Source organism: Diabrotica virgifera, chromosome 3 (genome assembly GCF_917563875.1).
Source record: "Diabrotica virgifera virgifera chromosome 3, PGI_DIABVI_V3a".
NCBI lineage: Eukaryota > Metazoa > Arthropoda > Insecta > Coleoptera > Chrysomelidae > Diabrotica > Diabrotica virgifera.
In genome coordinates this window covers 260,344,182-260,364,939 of record NC_065445.1, presented here as the reverse complement: position 1 = coordinate 260,364,939, position 20,758 = coordinate 260,344,182, and the positions used below count along the sequence as shown (strand labels likewise).

Below are 20,758 nucleotides of genomic sequence, written 5' to 3'. Positions count from 1 at the left end.
GAGAGTGTTGTACCTTTGGGCTTTCATGTCGGTTGGCTCAAAATGTTTAAAAATTGCTTCATAGCGACCATTGAAGCATACAGAAGTAGATACAACCTTTATCTATTAATCACAAAGTATACGTATACGGATCCGTTTCAGTTACCTTAAAAAAAATTTGAAATTTTTTTGACAGGGCGTCCAAAGGTACGACACTGTGTTGTACCTTTGTGTCCACATTACGTTGTACCTGTGGTCAGAGAACAAATTTCCTTCGATTAAGAAGAAGCAACACAAACGAACGGAATCGTATTTATTACATGAATTATAAGATGACAAACATGATTACTTTACATTAATTGTATCGAATTTAACATTAAAGGACATCATATTTTGTTGGCTTTGTGATGTTCCAATCAAATCTGGTGAAGGCAGTTTCTTTATTATGTCACCTTCGGAGACACAAGAGAATTCCTCATCTGAATAGACAAATTTATTGTCTCCAATAACTATTTTTAAATATTTGACCATGTATTCGTCATCTAAACCATCTAAACGACCGCAACATAGTATGCAATATTCTTTTTATTGGCCAATTTTACGAGAACAGAATCACCTTCGTTTAACTCCTTTTAAGGAGCTCAGTATTTCTTCACTTTCCTGTTGCTTACATGAATAATTTTCATTTTCTTTGCCAAAAAAGTTTCTAAATCCTCGTCACGTGAATCCTTTGTTATATTTTTCATCTCTTCATCAGATTCATCTGAAATTTCGCAGAGAACCGTCCTTTTGACTGACTTTGGTTTTTTCACCTTAAGACTTTGCAATAGTTCTTCTTTCTCCGGGGTGTCTGTTAAAATTCTTGTTTTACCACGCTTTCGTCCCTTTTGAGAAATCTTTCGAGCTACGGCTTTGGGGAATGGGCGCACTACAAACGGGCTTTTGAAGTCAGTGTTATTTGCCTTGTAACATAGCGCTCGAGTAACTGCAAATTTAGCATTCTTTCCTCCCCTACTATAGAAAGCACTATGTACCCATATACAATATGTCAATATTTTAGATTATAATTGTCGCAAACTATACCCTATTCCACGAACATACGCCTGTTTTGGATTACTTCGACAACGAATATTTTACTGTGCAAAATAAGAAGAACGAAAGTAAGTTGCAAATTACATTGTTGTTTATTGGAATAATTATTAGCGCCATTTACTTTCGTACTTCTTATGTTGCACAGTAAAATATTCGTTGTCGACGTAATCCAAAGCAGGCGTATGTTCGTGGAATGGCCCATAGTAAAAAATATTATTCTTATTTCCACTGTATTTCGTCTTGAAATAACTATGAAATTATGACTTATTTTTTGTTTGTTTTCCTTCATGCTTTACATTGAAAAACGCCAAATGTAATTAGTCTGCAATTTTCGTTGCTAGAACAATATAACAAGAAGCGAAACCGAAAATGTAGTCAAAATGTGATAGCTCTAAAAATTGTTGTTAATAGACAAGGCGAAAACGGCGGGTTCGAAGGGAAAAATATTCCCATGAATTTTTTTTGCATAATCACATTCGTGGGACATCCCAGAATAAGGTTCAAGAAGTCGCCCACGTGAAAAGTGGGCCAATTTTTTTTCAACAATTTTTTTTTAATCAAATTGCAAGAATTAATATTTTTGGCCCGAACAATTTTTTCTTTAATTTTTTGGGCCATCTTGGACAAAAAAGGTCTCTTATAATTTTTCTCCAAAGTTGATCGTTTTTGACTTATAAGCATTTAAAAATTGAAAAAAACGAAAAATGGCGATTTTCAAGGCTTAATAACTCGGTTAAAAGCTATCATTATGAAAGTCAATATATGACTAAATTAAAGTTTAAAGCCCCCCCTACAAGATCCTGAAGAAATTTTTGTCATTATTTTATTATTAAGCTGTTATTTTTAAGTAATAATAATACGCGCCATGCACGTGTGCGGGGCTGTAAATGCTGAGTGCGAGAGAGAAGCCATTCCAGCAGTCCAATTGTGCATCTTACTCGCACTCACATTTACAGCAGCGTCAATACGATGTAACCACTCATTGTTATTAATTAAAAATAACAAGCTTAGTAGTAAATTAATGACACAGATTTCTTCAGGATCATGTAACGGCGACTTTAAGCTTTGACTTAGTCACTTTCTGACTTTCAAAATAATAATTTTTGACCGAGTTATTAAGTCTTAAAAATGGCCATTTTCGCGTTTTTCAAATTTTAACTTGCTTATAACTCGAAAAAGATCAACTTTAGAGAAAAATTATAAGAGACCTTTTTTGTCCAGAATGGTCCAAAAAACTTAAAAAAAATTAGTTCGTGCCAAAAATATTGATTTTTTGCAATTTGATTAAAAAAAATTGTTAAAAAAAAATTGGCCCACTTTTCTCGTGGGCGACTTCCTGAACCTTATTCTGGGATGTCTCACGAATGTGATTATGCAAAAATATCTAATGGGAATATTTTTCCCAACGAACCCGCCGTTTCTGCCTTGTCTATAAGAATACCATGCAAAATAAGTGGCTCTACAACGCACCATTTGGAAAAAATAGGTTAATAGTTTTATAAGTATTTATAATACTACTCATTTTGTAGAAGTCCCGAATCAAGAAAAGTACGAACCTCAAAATTTTAGGCATTTAGACCGGGAGATATTAACAGAACTTCAACCACGATTTTCTGAGTCCTGCCCTTTGCAATTCTGGAAGGTTAGTAAAGGTACTTACAATTTATGGAAAAATCCACGGGTTTCCTGTGACATTTTCCTGTAAAAATTAGATTTTCCATGAGGAAAAAATGGGGAGTTGCGATGAATTTCTGCGTCCTGCCATATCCATAGATTGACAGGATACTATCAATTTTATGAAGAAAATTTTTTGGGCAGGAGGGTATCAATAGTATCAAAGGACTAAGGGAGTATATAGATATATAAACATGTGAAATTTTCATCACTTTCTGAGTCCTGCCAACTTAATAAATTATACATAATTATTTGAAAATGGTCGAAAAAAATGTTGGCATGACGTCTCCTAATGTTTAACTGCACTTGACCCTTGGAAAATTCTGTGGATAATTTTCACGCTGGTTCCGCGATTTTCTGAGTCATAAAATAAATTTTATTATAAAATAAATAATTTAAGTAGACATTATTCAAATTGGCAGGATGTTTAGTAACACCTTTTTTACGATACATAGTTAAAATATATGTAAGAAAATTCGTGGAAAGTTACACGATCTTCTGAGTCATGCCATTTTGCACATATCTCAAGAATGTTAATATAAAGCTATTTACAAAGAGGCAAGATGGTTTTGTAGGTATTTCGTATATAAAAATAAAATTTTAAGTCTGTAAAATTATTGCAGGTTGTTATACACACATATTTATATCACCACAATTTTCTGAGTCATGCCATGTCAAGTATGCTTAAAAAACACTAATCTAAAACCATTTACAACGTGGCAGGATAACCGCAAAGATATTTAATACATAAAAATTAATATTTATATCGTTAAAACAATCGTACGGTATTAAATATTATTTTCCTGAGTAATGTCTCGGATTTTTACAGACCTTTCAAATCTAATACCAAACTGTAACATCTACCAACCAAACGTAATAAAAGTAATAGGAAGAAAGTCAATAATTTTAAAATTAATTGGTTATAGAATTGATTGTACCTATTATACAGGGTGTCCAGAAACTCTTCTAACTAACGAAGCCCGGAGATTCCTCAGATAATTTTAAGAAAATTTAACTCAATTCACCTAGTCCGAAAATGCTTCCTAAGGAAGCTAGAGCTCTTTAAGGATGGCGTATTGTAACTAGTTTTTTTAAAATAGCTACAGAACACTTCTATTTAGAAAAACGAAAATCGGTACACCTATTTATCTTCCATAGATAAATCGATTCCATCAATATTGTCAATTTTTAGTTCCGGTCATAGGCGTCCGTGTAGGGTAGGGAAACGGATATTTTATCGCATAACTTTTCTGTGTTTATTGCACTGGATTGTTAAACTATGGGGTATTCTTGTATTAAAAGGTACTCTTACTTTTAAGTCGGTAGGATACGCCGTGTTCTTCAAAAATCGATTTGAAAATTTTTTCAGTTTTTAATTAAAAAAAAAATAAAAAAAACTATTTAGACAAACGAAAACTGGTACGTTTATTTCTCTTCCATATTTGAATCGATTTTATCAATTGTGAATTTCTAGTATCGGTCATAGAGGTCCGACTTGGGTAGATCAACGAAATCTCATAACTTGCTTTAATTTTTAAGTATTTCTGACAGTATAGTACCTATTAAATTATGGCGTATTCTAGTACTAAAAGTTACTCTTGCTCTAAGTCGGTAAATACACCTTTTTTTTTATTTTTTTTTATTTTTCTTAAATTCAAAACACGAAAAATTTTAAAATTGATTTAGAAACCGGTGAATCCTACCGACTTAAAGCAAGAGTATTTTTAGTACTAGAATACCTCACAATTTAATAATTTAGTGTCAAAAATGCTTAAAAGTTGAAGACAAAAAAGTTATGCGATAAAATAACCGTTGCCGTACCCAAAACGGACTCCTACGACCGGTACCAGAGATTCGCAATTGATGGAGTCGATTTATCTCTGGAAGATAAAAAGGCGGACCAGTTTTTGTCTATCGAAATGGAAGCGTTCTGGAGATATAAAAAAACTAATTACAAGGCTCCATCTTCAAAGAGCTCGAGCTCTTTTAGAAAACATTTTTGGACTAGGTGAACTGTGTTAAATTGTCTTAAAATTATGTTAGAAATCTTAAAATTATATACAGGGTGTTCCATTAAAAAAAACATAAGTTTGTGCCACCCTGTCAATACGGGTAACCGTGTATATTAGAAAATATTTTTAAATTATGATCCTATCTTTGCCCCACGTTTTACCTAAATAACTTTTTTTCGTATCTCTTACGACAAACGAGTAATTGGACTTTGTCACACTAATGCCCCACCCTGTATACGAAATAACTATAAAATCATCCTGCTTCTTTTTAAATAGACTTATTACAATTTTTGAAACATACGCAAAATGACATGACTCAGAATATCGTGAAATTTTTCACGAATTTTCTTACAAATCTAGGACTCCTGCCGTCTTACAAGAACCGGTTAACCTTCCTGTCGAGTACCGAAAAAGTATTGATTACATTTGAGTATTATAACTTTTTAAAGGCAGGACTTAGAAAATCACGGAATCAGGGTGAAAATTTTCCGCCGAATTTTCCAAGGGACAAGTATACTTAAACAGTAGGGGACGTCATGCCAACATTTTTTTGATCATTTTGAAATAAATATGTTTAATTTATTTAGTTGGCAGGACCCACAAAATCATGAAAATTTCATTATTTTCCTTACATGTTCGTATACACATATATTCCGTTAGCCCGTATTCAACCTTCCTGCCCAAAAATTTTTTTTCATAAAATCGATAGTATCCTGTCATTCCATGGATATGGCAGGACTCAGAAATTCATCGCAAAACCCTATTTTTATTTTTTGGGAAAATCTAATTTTTACAGGAAAATGTCACAGGAAATTTGTAGATGTTTCCACAAGTTGTAAGTACCTCGTCTACCCTTCTAGTATTTCAAAAGGCAGGACTCGGAAAAGCGTGGCTGAACTTCTGTATAATAACTCCCAGTCTATTGTTCCCTTAGGTTTTAAATGGTTTGCATTCTTTTTTCAGCTGAATGTATCCAGTTTTACTTCTATTTCGTGCATTATTTACGTCTTCTAAAACTCGAGCGCGTCAGATTATCACATGGGGAGAAACCTTGTACCCTGTAATTGTACTCCTAGCATATATTGGATCTCAATACGGGGAGTTAGTTAAAGGGTTCGAAAAAAAATCTATCCTTAGAAAAACTCGAAATCGGCAGATTAAGATAAGATAAATATCTGCAAAAAAGTGTATATTTCGAAAATTATTAGTCGGTTTGAGCAGGGCGTAAGGAAATGGGTAGGTTACAAGAAAAAAGCGAATATTTAGAGAAATAAACGTCAGATCGAAAAACTAAAAAATACTTGTACTGGACAATATTTTTCAAAAATCTATCGAATGATAAAAAACACAACCTGCCACGGAGCAGGGTGGGGGTAAATTTAAAATTTTAAATAGGAACCCCGCGATATTTCGCGAAATGGACATCAGATCGAAAAACTGCAACATACACGGATTCAACATTTGTCAATGACACCAAACACAACCCCCCACGGTGGTGGGGTGGGGGTTACTTTAAAATCTTAAATAGGAGCCCCTATTTTTATTACAGATTTCGATTCTTTACGAAAAAATAAGTAACTTTTATTCGAGATATTTTTTCGAATTTTTGATAGATAGCGCAATAATCGAAAAAAACGATTGTTGTAAATGGAAAATTATATTAAAAAATGGAAAGTCCCCACTTTCTAACTTTTTTTGGTTTTAGGACCTAATCTTCACAACACAATAGGTTCCCATAGCGCTCGAGTAACTGCAAATTCAGCATACTTTCCTCCCATACTATAGAAAGCACTATGTACCTATATACAATGTGTCAATATTTTAGATTATAATTTTGTCGCAAACTAGTAATAGTTATTTATGTACCAAGTCAGTAAAGTGACTTTTTATCGAACGAGTCTGATATTACGAGAAGAGCGAGCGCAGCGAGCGAGGCGAGTAGCAGACGAGTTCGATAAGGAGTCTTTACTGACGTGGTGCATACAAAATTTTTTCGCCAACATTATATTTTTTAAATTTAAGGTCGTCCGAACCACTGGGGTTATAAACGACAACAATGGAAAATACATATTAAAAATAAAAAGAGATTGTAATATTAAGTAAATACATACAGTGCGGTGGAATAAGTGTTGCCGCCCCTGTTAACTTGTTTATTTTAAGAATATAAGCAAAACGCTGGACAGGTCGACTTTTAAACTATCCATAGTATATTATAGCATCAACGTTTCGAACTTTACGCGATACCTCTTCAGGTGACAGGCATAACTTTGATTTTTTTAAATGGTAAAGTACATCATGTGACACCTCATTTAACAGATTTTAAAATACTGATTTCAAAAATGTATAATACTTTAATACTTTTTGAGGTCGCAGGCCCAAAATTTCGGTCGAACTCTTTTTAAACGCATTTATTTTTTTCGAATTCTGAGAAAACTAATAAGTATTTTTGAAAAATTTAAACGCAGAATGAAAGATTCGATTATTACCGAGGGATGACGGTCCCTTAGAATAAACAAAAAGTTTCTTTTGAATGATATATTTGAAATTAAAAATCACACTAAATTTTTTCTTTTTTCCACCACTGTGACTTATTAAAATAAACATTATAGGAGTTCTCAGGGACTTTGGACCATCGAGAATACTGTAATATTTCATTCTGCGTTTAAATTTTTCAAAAATATGTATTGGTTTTTTCATGATTCGGAAAAAATGATTGCATTTAGAAAGAATTCGACCGAAATTTTTCGCCTACGCTCTCAAACAGGATTAAAGTATTATACATTTTTGAACTCAGTATTTTAAGAGCTTTTAAATGAGGTGTCACATGATGTACTTTCCCATTTAAAAAAAATCAAAGTTATCGATGTCACCTGAAGAGGGATCGTGTAAAGTTCGAAACGTTGATGCTATAATATACTAGGGTTAGTTTAAAAATCGACCTGTCCGAGCGTTTTGCTTATATTCTTAAAATAAACAAGTTAACAGGGGGGGGCAACACTTATTCCACCGCACTGTATGTACTAACAAAAAGTATACCTAAAAAATTTGTAATACAATTGAATGTATTTTATTCCTATTTCCGTTAACAACTGTATGATATTGTTGATATAAGTCCCTGGGAAGATTGAGTTTACTTCTCGTTTGCTTGTACATTTGACAATCGGTTAAGATATGTTTTATTGATATAAAATAATATTTGCCAACATAATTTGATATTGGTTTTAACACTTACTTGCAATTTACAATTTAAGAACTTTTTAAATTTTAGATGTCATAATAATTTCATAACAGTGATGACAGATAACTTGCAAGATGGCTGCTTTCAATTTTTAATCGATAGTTATCAATATTGAATAATTACTAAATCGGTAAAGTTTTAATTTATTTTATATGAATATAATTACAAAATTCTACAGAATTTAACTTTTCTGACATAAATTTAATTGATAATATCGCAAATTGCGTACAATATTTTTAATAACTTAATAAAAATAAATTGTAAGTCCACTCAAATACTCACCATTCGATTAATGCCATCAACCACTTACATTTAATATCGGTTAATTTGATAAATCGCGGCAGGTAAAGTAAAATTCTTCTTTCAGTACAATAAATTGTTACTTTACTGCCGCAAATGAGTACAATATTGAATGACTTTAGTGACGGTTAGCGATAAAGAATATTATTCTTATTTCCGTTGTATTTCGTCTTGAAACAACTATGAAATTATGACTTATTTTTTTTTGTTTTCCTTCATGCTTTACATTGAAAAACGCCAAATGAAATTAGTCTGCATTTTTGTTGTTGTTAGAAAAATATAACAACAAACGAAACCGAAAATGTAGTCAAAATGTGATAGCTCCAAAAATTATTGTTAAGAATACCATGCAAAGTACAGTCCGTCTAATTTACTTACCGTTGCACGTCATTATCTACGTTAGAGACCTAAGTTAACATTGTTGCCCAATTACAAAAAATTCTTGAATTCATTTGAAATCAAATACATCACACAATTTTTGCGGAAATGGATTATGCAGCAAAACAAATTAATGTTCAATGTAAATAAATAAAAACTTTAGAAATAGAAAACAAGAATTAAGTTATAATCTTACGTTAAAGTACATAATAAAAACAGTAAATATAATAAAACAAATACTTATAGTAAAGGATATAAACAAATATGAAGTGTCATCACCGCAACTGTCAAATAAATGTTACCAATTTATGCCAAAATATCACCTTCGTTCGATTATAATTACAGTGTATTCCGAACAAATGTGCTTCATAAAAACGCTTTATAATCCATTTATACAAATTAAATGAAACATATTATTGTGTATATCTTTAAGATAACATTAATAGAAATCTTTAAATAATATTTCTACGCGTATATAATAAAATATGTCTAGTGGCTGTAATGTCAGTGTACTCGGCAAAGTGATTCTAAAAAAGAACACACCTACCGCCTAAATATTTCGTGTTGGTATAATGTGACGTCACGGGCTATGACGCGGATGACGTGCAACGGTAAGTAAATTAGATGGAGTATAAGTGGTTCTAAACCGCACCATTTGGAAAAAATGGGTTAATAGTTTTATAACTATTTATAGTATGGTATAACTAGACCCAAACCCAGACATCCAAAGTGAAAGTTATCCTCCAACACCAAATTGTTCTATATGGTCCACATAATGTTCGGAAAAAAGTCACACCATTTTAAGGGTGGTCGGATTTGGGGGGGGGAGAGGGGGAAGAAATCCGTAAATTCGTAGTTTTTTAGGTTTTTCGTCAATATTTCTAAAACTATGCGGTTTAGCATGATCAACCTTCTATACAAAAATATTCTAAATTAAATTTTAAATAAAAAAGGTCCTTTACATAATTCTTCTAAAATGAACGGTTCCAAAGTTACGGAGGTAGTATAGTATAATTGGTCCAAAAAAAGCCCTAACCCAAACATCCAAAGTAAAAGTTTACCTCCAACACCAAATTGTTTTATATGGTCAACATATTGTTCAGTAAAAAGTTACACCATTTTTAGCGTCAGGTTTGGGGGGAGATGGGGGAGAAATCGGTAAATTAGTAGTTTTTTTTAGGTTTTTCGTCAATATTTATAAAACTATTCTTTAGCGTAAACAATTTTCTCTACAAAAATGATTTACATAAAATTTAAAACAAAAAAGGTCCTAAATATAATTGTTATAAAATTAACGGTTCCAGAGTTACGGAAGGTTAAAAGTGGAGGTTTTCGATACTTTTTATAATCTTTGGGCAATTTATAATATTATTACTGATGAATGAAATTTTCTTTTAACAGGATTGTTTTGTAAATAAAATTTACTATTTCCGTGGCCGATGGTATGTTAGTTATAAGCCCTTAAAGAAACGTCAAAATCATCATCAATTGCCCAAAAAAATATAAAAAGTATCGAAAACCTCCAATTTTCACCCTCCGTAACTCTGGAACCATTAATTTTATAAAAATTATATATAGGACTTTTTTATTTAAAATTTTTTTACAACATTTTTGTATAGAACATTGTTTCCGCTAAAGCATAGTTTTAGAAATATTGACGAAAAACGTAACACAACTACGAATTTACCGAGTTATTCCCCCTCTCCCTCCAAACCCGACGCCCAAAATGGTGTGACTTTTTTCTGAACATTATGTGGACCATATATAGCCAAGTCGGGATAGCATTTGACCTTGCATTAGGAGCTGCCTCAAATTTTATTTTTCTAATTTTTAGGGAGGGTCAATATTAGTATAAATTTAAAATCTCGACTTACTTACTTTACTTTCCGTGTCCGGAACACCAACAACTTTAAATTCTGTATTTCCAATGGTTGGCCACATAGATGGCCCTGTCATTTGCTATAATTAAGTCTTGTTCTGTGCAGGTCTCTCTCATCTCTGTGCATGATAGTAGATGCCGGCTGGTCTGAACCGCGCCACAGTCGCAGGTATCGTCCTCCTGGTATCCCCATTTTTTCAGGTTACTAGCACAACGTGAAACGCCGGTTCTTAGTCTGTTTAGCGCTTTCCAAGTCGGATACGGTAAATTGTGTCCAGCAGCCATTTCCTCCGAGGGAGGAAAATGTGTCGCAGTAGTTGACGCTTGCCATAGGTGTATTCGGCGCGTCTCTGGCGCTTCGGGGATGGATCTTGATGTTTTCAGGAAGCTTTTCCGAGATCTTAGTCTGCTTGGCTGAGTTTGGTGGTCATATAAGGGGTGTCTTCGGTCCGTCTCCTGCTTTTTCCGTTCTACCTCTGACGTGACCTTTCTCCTGATTGGTGGTGGAGCAATTCCAGCAATGGGGTATACCTCTTCGATAGGTGTCGGTTTCAGGCAACCCGATATTATACGGACCGTTTCATTTAGAGCCACGTCGACGTTCTTTGCGTGAGCAGAGTTTGCCCATACTGGTGCTCCAAACTCCGCGGCCGAAAAACATAATGCCAAGGCAGAAGTGCGGAGAGTGTGTGGTTGTGCTCCCCATTTTGTATTAGTTAGCTTGCGGATGATATTATTTCTGGCACTTACTTTCTTCTTAACATCTTGACAGTGGTATCGGTAAGACAGAGTTCTATCCAGACGGACGCCAAGGTATTTTGGCGTCTTGTTGTGTTCCAGCATCTGACCACGCCATTCCACCTCCAGCGACCTTCGGGCATGCTTGTTTCTCAGGTGGAAAGCACATACCTGGGTTTTTGTGGGATTGGGTTTCAGATGGTTTTTATCATAGTATAGAGCTAAGTCTCCCAGGGCATCTGTCAGCTTCACTTCGACTTCATTGAAGGTTCTTCCCTGAGCTGCCACCGCTGTATCATCAGCGTAAATAAATTGCCTTGTTTGTTGGTGTATGGGTTGGTCGTTGGTGTATATGTTGTATAGAAACGGCGCGAGGACACTTCCCTGTGGTAGCCCATTTTTTTGGTCCCTCCACCGACTGTTCTTGGACTGGAGCGTTACGTAGAAGCGTCTATTCTGGAGGAGACATTTCACTAACCTTGTTAGTCGGAAGTCCTTTGTAGTTTCGTAGAGTTTTGCGAGTAGCCGTTGATGGTTAACTGTATCATAGGCGGCAGTTAGGTCTATGAACGCTACTCCTGTTATTTCCTTCCGTTCAAAACCATCTTCAATATGTTGGGTGAGATTAAGAATTTGACTGCAGCAGCACTTTCCGGGTCTGAATCCTGCTTGTTCTGGAATAATTTTAGTCTCCACATATTCTGCGATCCGGTTCAGTATCATTCTTTCAAAGGCCTTGAAAAGGTGGCACAAGAGAGATACAGGTCTAAAACTCTTTGTATCCGCCGGATCCTTCCCTGGTTTTAAGAGGGCTACCACTCTAGCTTTTCTCCAGATTTTGGGGATTTGTAATGTACGGATGCAGCAATTCATCATTTTTACGAGCCACTCTACGGTTTTTAGTCCAAAGTTCTTTATTTGCTCTGTTCGTATGTCGTCCAGGCCAGCCGCTTTATTATCTTTCATTTGATGGATCGCGCCTCTCATCTCCTCTAGACAAAAAGAGGTACCTAGAACATCTCTTTCTTCGTCGATATTCCGTTGAGCTCTCACCTTGTTCTTTCTTGATGTCGTCTTACCGTTCATTAGAAGATGATGGGCTATCTGATCGGGTGTGACTTCTGTCATGTTGACTGCCGGAGCAGCGGGATCGTTGCCAAGATTCCGAATCAGCTTCCAGGCACGTCTGCTGTTTTGTTTCATGTCCAGACTCGTGACCAGCTTGCACCACCTTTCCGTTCTGTTGGCGGATATCGCATGTAACATTTCCTCCCCAGCCTGTAAATCTCGACTGAATTCCACTGTTGCGTTAGCCGCCATCTTGATTTTAAACGAGAACCGTTTTTGCTCAATATTTCCGCCATTTTCAATTTTTTGACAAAAAGTGTAGACACTGAAATTGTTGAAAATGCGATTTTCTATAATTTCATTTATTATAATTTTTTTCGTTCGGTCGATATTTTCCGAGTTATGAGGGGAAAATAGTGACAGTTGTAGCATCATTATTGCATTATTGAATTATCTCGTTTATTTTTGTTTTACAACAAATATTTACCTACACAAACATGAATAGAATTAAATTTTGTACAATTTTGATGCCATTCATTTTTTTGATGAAATCAATATTTAAGGTAGTACGTATGTGGTAAAGGTGCGAGCGTAAGACCTGATTGATTTTGTAGCAATTGTTTTTGTTCAATATCTCCGCCATTTTCAACTTTTCGACAAAAAGTGTAAGAACTGAAATTGTTGCAATTACGTTTTAGTAAAATTTTTCTAGAGAACCAGTGGCGGGTCTAGGTCTGGGTCTGGCGAGAACCAGGGGGGGAAATGAGAAAATTCCCCCCAACAGGGTCCAAAATTTAAAAAAAATTGTTGGAACATCACGATATATTAGCTGACATAAAACTTAAAATATCGACAGACAAATTCAACCAATAAAACCCGCTAGTTAATAAAATGAAGTGAACTTAATGTATATAATGTCTTTTTATGTCTTTTATATACTTAGTTTGGTTGATGTTTCATTGGATGTTTCAAACATTGTATAAAATATAATTCTCTTTATTTTTGTTTATGTACAATTATGTCGTAAAGTTAATAATAAATGAGACAATTCAATAATAATTATGCTTCCCCTCCGCTTCCATTATTTTTCCCCTTAACTCGGAGAATATTGATCGTATAAAAAAATTGTACCAAAGAAATTGTAGGAAATTGCATTTCCAACAATTTTCTTTCCTCCGTGAATTGTAAATTGTAGAATTCCCTCATCTTCCTTAGTCTCAGCATCCGTATGGCTTGCAAATTGTAGAAGCCTCGGAGGTGTAACCAGAGAAGGTTCCCATTGTTTTCATTCTGGTGGGATATGCTATATGCCATTAGAGTGAAAACTTAGTCTTTTGCTAGCAGTTGCCGCTAGGGCATCTATGCCATTTCGTTCGTTGCAATTCGGGACTGCACGCTGGGGTTTGTTTTGGTTGGATCAGGGAGAGCAGCATATGTGCCTCCTGATGAGAGACTAATAAGTTTCGAAACCGGTAGAGGTGCTTGCGGCACTCTCTGATTGGACTGGAATATGGTTCGGCTGTATTTTCGTTTTGCAACGAAATTGAAAATGGTTATTCATTTTTGATTTACATTTACTCTGTGTGGAGTATGAAGGGAACCAGTCTCGTTGGAACTTTACCACGCTGAGCACATGGGACGTGAATTGTAAATTGTAGAATTCCCTCATCTTCCTTAGTCTCAGCATCCGTATGGCTTGCAAATTGTAGAAGCCTCGGAGGTGTAACCAGAGAAGGTTCCCATTGTTTTCATTCTGGTGGGATATGCTATATGCCATTAGAGTGAAAACTTAGTCTTTTGCTAGCAGTTGCCGCTAGGGCATCTATGCCATTTCGTTCGTTGCAATTCGGGACTGCACGCTGGGGTTTGTTTTGGTTGGATCAGGGAGAGCAGCATATGTGCCTCCTGATGAGAGACTAATAAGTTTCGAAACCGGTAGAGGTGCTTGCGGCACTCTCTGATTGGACTGGAATATGGTTCGGCTGTATTTTCGTTTTGCAACGAAATTGAAAATGGTTATTCATTTTTGATTTACATTTACTCTGTGTGGAGTATGAAGGGAACCAGTCTCGTTGGAACTTTACCGCGCTGAGCACATGGGACGTGAATTGTAAATTGTAGAATTCCCTCATCTTCCTTAGTCTCAGCATCCGTATGGCTTGCAAATTGTAGAAGCCTCGGAGGTGTAACCAGAGAAGGTTCCCATTGTTTTCATTCTGGTGGGATATGCTATATGCCATTAGAGTGAAAACTTAGTCTTTTGCTAGCAGTTGCCGCTAGGGCATCTATGCCATTTCGTTCGTTGCAATTCGGGACTGCACGCTGGGGTTTGTTTTGGTTGGATCAGGGAGAGCAGCATATGTGCCTCCTGATGAGAGACTAATAAGTTTCGAAACCGGTAGAGGTGCTTGCGGCACTCTCTGATTGGACTGGAATATGGTTCGGCTGTATTTTCGTTTTGCAACGAAATTGAAAATGGTTATTCATTTTTGATTTACATTTACTCTGTGTGGAGTATGAAGGGAACCAGTCTCGTTGGAACTTTACCGCGCTGAGGAGATGGGACGTGAATTGTAAATTGTAGAATTCCCTCATCTTCCTTAGTCTCAGCATCCGTATGGCTTGCAAATTGTAGAAGCCTCGGAGGTGTAACCAGAGAAGGTTCCCATTGTTTTCATTCTGGTGGGATATGCTATATGCCATTAGAGTGAAAACTTAGTCTTTTAATTTTCTTTCCCTTCATTTATGTCGAAAAGTTGAAAATGGCGGAGATATTAAGCAACAACAGTTCTCATTTAAAATCAATATGGCGGCTAATGCAACCGCGGAATTCAGTCGAGATTTTAAATTTACACTACTATTTATCTCTCCTAAAGGATATAACTATAAAATTTGGGGCAGCTCGAATAAAAAATTCAATTCAATAATTATGCTCCCCACCACTTTTTATTATTTTCCCATGTAACTCGGAAAATATCAACCGCATGAAAAAAATTGTTAAAAAGAAATTGTAGGAAATTATATTTTGAACAATTTTAGTTGAAAATGGCGTAGATATTGAACAAAAACAATTGCTATAAAATCAATCCGATCTTACGCTCTCGCCATTACTGGATACGTTCTACCTTAAATATTAATTTTAGCAAAAAAATTAAAGAGATCAAAATTGTGTAGAATTTAATTCTTTTCATTTTTGTGTAGGTACATATTTGTTGTAGAACTAATAATAAACGAGATAATTCAATAATTATGCTCCAACTGTCACTATTTTCCCTCATAACTCGGAAAATATCGACCCCACGAAAAAAATTATAATAAATGAAATTATAGAAAATCGTATTTTCAACAATTTCAGTTTCTGCACTTTTTGTCAAAAAATTGAAAATGGCGGAGATATTGAGCAAAAACCGTTCTCGTTTAAAATCAAGATGGCGGCTAACGCAACGGTGGAATTCAGTGGAGATTTTAGATTTATACTAACATTGACCCTTCCTAAAGATTAGAAGAATAAAATTTGGGGCAGCTCCTAATGCAAGGTTAGGCCTGTTATTCGTCTAACCCGACTGGACTAATAGAACAATTTTGTGTTGGAGGATAACTTTCACTTTGGATGTCTGGGTTATGCCATCTTTTGGATCAATTGTATCATACAAGTCCCGAATCAAAAAAAGTACGAACCTCAAATAAATTGTATGCATTATCTAACAGTTCTGGACTCAATAATAAAAAGTACCTACGAAAGTTTTACAAATACTATAAAAATAAGTTACCTTTGCCAGTTTCTCCTCAGTTTTTGCAATGATCGTCTCGTAGCTCTCTCTATGCGAGAAAACTTTCCTAGATTGTATCTTTCGATGAAAGGACCTCTCCAATAACGGCCTTGACACCTGCCTTCCTAGAATCGAGGCGATATCTCCAAGAGCTTGCGAGTCGATTTCCACTTCTTGCAGAAGAGTCTCCCACGTGTGAAATAACGAACTGGGACAGGCCGGTCTGAAAATAACAAATAAGCAAAATTGTTAGATTTTTATAAGTGCTTTTGGAGTGTAAGATAATTGGCCGTATCCCTTTATTCGAGAGTTGGTTTCAGCAGAAATTGTTATCTAGCATACGTAGATCAAGGTTAGTTAGTTTAATTGAATGTTGAGTTTCCTGTTTGGAATCTACTTCGTAGCACAAATTCTTTTGCGGCGTAAAAATGTAGGATTAGGTATTTCTTCCCACTACTTGAATACATGGTGATCTCTCTATAATTAAACAAGTAAAACAATATTGGAATACCACCAATTTTTTAAACAAAAACCTTTTTATTTATTTCACAGTAGTCTACCTCTAATTTTCTGCACATATATGTGTGTATATGTACTATGCGTGTATTACACTCAAAAAAATTTAGTTCGTAATATTGATTAACAGTGATTATTGAATAGTATTTCGTTGTAACAACAATTTAATTTTTTGTTTCAAGAACTTTTAGACATTGACGAATATATTTGGTTGTTGTTACAATGAATGAATAATAATTGTGAAAATATATTGATACAATGATTAGTTTTTAAGATATTTGAAATTAAAAATTTAGCGACACAATAATACACTGATCAAAATAACCGTGTCGCTTTATTTTTAACTTCAAATATCTCGAAAACTAATGACTTTATCGTTACAAATGAAGAGTATATTATTTTCATAATAAGTATATTATTTTTATACAGTGCGGTGGAATAAGTGTTGCCCCCCCCCTATTAACTTGTTTATTTTAAGAATATAAGCAAAAGGCTCGGACAGGTCGATTTTTAAACTAACCATAGTATATTATAGCATCAACGTTTCGAACTTTACGCGATCCCTCTTCAGGTGACAGCCATAACTTTGATTTTTTTAAATGAGAAAGTACATCATGTGACACCTCATTTAAAAGCCCTTAAAATACTGATTTCAAAAATGTATAATACTTTAATCCTGTTTGAGAGCGTAGGCGAAAAATTTCGGTCGAACTCTTTTTAAACGCATTTATTTTTTTCGAATTCTGAGAAAACTAATAAGTATTTTTGAAAAATTTAAACGCAGAATCAAAGATTAGATTATTACCGAGGGCTGACAGTCCCTTAAAATAAACAAAAAGTTTCTTTTGAATGATAGATTTGAAGTTAAAAATCACACTAAATTTTCTCTTTTTTTCACCACTGTGACTTATTAAAATAAACATTGTAGGAGTTCTCAGGGACTTTGGACCATCGAGAATACTGTAACATTTCATTCTGCGTTTAAATTTTTCAAAAATATTTATTAGTTTTTTCAGGGTTCGAAAAAAATGATTGCATTTAGAAAGAATTCGACCGAAATTTTGCGCCTACCCTCTCAAACAGGTTTAAAGTATTATACATTTTTGAAATCAGTATTTTAAGAGCTTTTAAATGAGGTGTCACATGATGTACTTTCCTATTTAAAAAAATCAAAGTTATGCCTGTCACCTGAAGAGGGATCGCGTAAAGTTCGAAACGTTGATGCTATAATATACTATGGTTAGTTTAAAAATGGACCTGTCCGAGCGTTTTGCTTATATTCTTAAAATAAACAAGTTAATAGGGGGGGGGGGCAACACTTATTCCACCGCACTGTAGAAAGTATTGGAGAATCCAAAAATTGAACTAAAATAGCAATTTCGCCAGTGACCTAGAATTTGGGAAGGGTCAACCATTCACTTTCCCCCGTCGTACGCCTCTGGTAATAGCCATAAACGTTTGTTTAACATAATTTAGTAGTTTGTATAGTACCTCTATTTCCTGTCAAGTATAAAAAGGATACGTCGAATAGTTATAAAATGCTGAGCAAAAATAATTTTTAAATTTTTAGATAAAACACTCTGTAACTCAGTAAGGAACAACATTTTATTTAAGTATTTTAGGTTAAATATTCGTATTTTGTACTAAGGTTTCTCCAGTTACTATATGGACAATTATTAATGAAACACCCTGTATACATCATTCCAGCAGCTATTGAATCTAGTAGGGTTCCAAAAGGACATCGCACACATCTTATGGAAAATATAGTGTCACTCAAATTCAATAAAATTTATACCAATAGATTCGTTTTAAATTAACGATCAAATCTTATCATTACGCCAACTCTCTATTTTCAAAAATAAGAGCAGAAATTGATATAAATAAATCTGAAATCAAATGGGTAGGTACATAAGTTAGAGAGAGAAAAAATATTTTAAAATACCCTGATTTTCGGTACTCCATAAATCAGCGAATTAGTTTCACTAATCCGCTTAGGCCCAGCGGGATTTAAGCTGTTATGAATAGCACTCAGAGCAATAATGATTGTAAACTAACATTTTATGGACTCCAAAAATGTGATTTCGATAAACTTTAATTGCAATTTGCGCCGTAATTAATCATAATTAAGAGTTGGCGCAACGATAAGAATTGATCGTTATATTAAAACGAATCTAATCGTATAAATTTTATTGAATTTGAGTGACATTATATTTTCCATAAGATGTGTGCGATGTCCTTTGACCAAAAAACATTTCTTATTGCACTAGATGCAGGATAAAATATTAGACACAGATTAACATTAATCTAACCTACTAATACTTAAACTGTTTAATATCAAATAGTTTACAGAAATTTTTTGTAGATTATTAACCATGTAACCATACATCCACCTAACTTCAAAAGCAATAATCGAATACATTTATTTATTCAGTACGTTGTTTTAAAAAAATATACCTTTTTATGCGTAAGTGTGCTCTCAAAACAAATTTTTGTTTAAAAAATACTAAACCTTTTTTTCTTTCGCACTCACCCCAATTCCCCAACGAACAATTTAGCAAATAAAATACATTTTTCGAACCCCATCCTCCTTAAACAAACAATAGTAACAACGCAGCAAGATTTGTGCTTATTTTTTACTGTTTCCACTGGGGTTATTACGCCATAAAAAGTCGACTTGAATTTAACGAGGAAATATGAAAATATCCTGCGGAAATGTAAGGTTGTTTCTATATATGTATATGACTTTTTAATAATATGTACGTTACATATTTTTTATCATTAGCTTTGTTCGCGCTGGACAACCCGAACGTACCCAATTTTTCCCTCTGAACACCCTCCGGATTTTTAATTCGGTGTTCGTGCGGTAGAGAACAAAGATCCTGAACGTGTCCAGGATACCCTCTCGACGTTCGAGGATTTTGTTTCAGATTTTAAGTTCGCACAGGCGCACAAAATATTTGGGAAGAACTTCTTAACATTCTGACGATTCTGACCATTATTCTGTTCTTACTCCAATTCTTAACCTAAAATATTGTTTTGTTAAACAACTTGTAGATATAGATTCTGGTTTTTAAATTATGTAAAGTGTTGTATTATTTCAATATTCTTCTAACAAATTTTAATATTTTTTATGTTAAAGCTTTTTTAGTTGTTTTTGTCAATGTTTTCCATTTAGTATGTTTATAAATAAGTAGGTACCTTTTCCAGTATTATTGTCTTATTACTTTTTATTCGATATTCGATAATTATATATTACGGTGGTATTACAATAAATTGTACTCTGTTTTTACTTAATTTCTTCTACCTAGATGAGCTTATTAGTACCTGCATATTCTTGTGGTTTATTTTTCAGTTTAATTTATGAGTTAAATTAGTCTCTTATTGAATAATGAATCATAAACAACACATCAAACTTATTCTGAAACTATTTCTTGTGTCTTGTTATATCTTTCATTATTTTTGTGTTTGTGGTGTAATAAACCACAACACAATGCCACAACCTATCAAATTCAATACATATTATATTAAAATTGCAAATGATTGCTTTACTAAATTATTCCTTCCTTCAGATAATGTTCAACACCCAGGAAGTTAAAAGTAATTTTTATATCTAAATAACAAGCTGCAATTTCCAAATAACTCAACAATATTTTACTCTCTACAAAAATTTAAGCCGGATTTCGGCGTGGACATACCAAATTATATTGTCGAAATAATAAAAACGGCAATCAAATTTCTAACTTCTAAGAAAGGCATTGAATAGAAAGTTAATCCTTTGACTGTTGCTATTATTCTTTTTCTCTTTGTTGAAATACAAATTTGTTGCATTTCCATTTTTTGTTGACATTGATTACGAAATAAGAAAGGGACAAAAGGCTTCCTTCTCCAACCTTAGTGTATGCAACCCGTCATTACATTACGAATCCGAAAATTGTTCGTAAAGCGAAAAATCCTGAAGATGTCCAGGATAAGTTTACGTTGACGCCTGCGCCTTGGAAACAAATCCCGAACTTACTCTGAATACGTTCGGGTTATACAGCGCGAATACTACTATTCAGGCCACATTTTTAGCATTATAGGCCTGCATCCCGCGCACCAAAAAAGCTGATTAATA

At 34.2% G+C, this 20,758-nt stretch overlaps 1 protein-coding gene across 7 annotated transcripts in view; it reads right to left on the bottom strand.

Annotated features, from left to right (window-relative positions):
• The window catches only part of LOC114324758 (uncharacterized), a 1,163,158-nt gene that overhangs the window by 526,504 nt on the left and 615,896 nt on the right, over nucleotides 1–20,758 (bottom strand). For all 7 annotated transcript variants that reach the window (XM_050646138.1, XM_050646134.1, XM_028272597.2 and 4 more), the window contains one exon: nucleotides 16,129–16,351. In XM_050646138.1, the coding sequence (XP_050502095.1) occupies nucleotides 16,129–16,351 (223 nt within the window). The remainder of the gene's footprint in view (nucleotides 1–16,128; nucleotides 16,352–20,758) is intronic.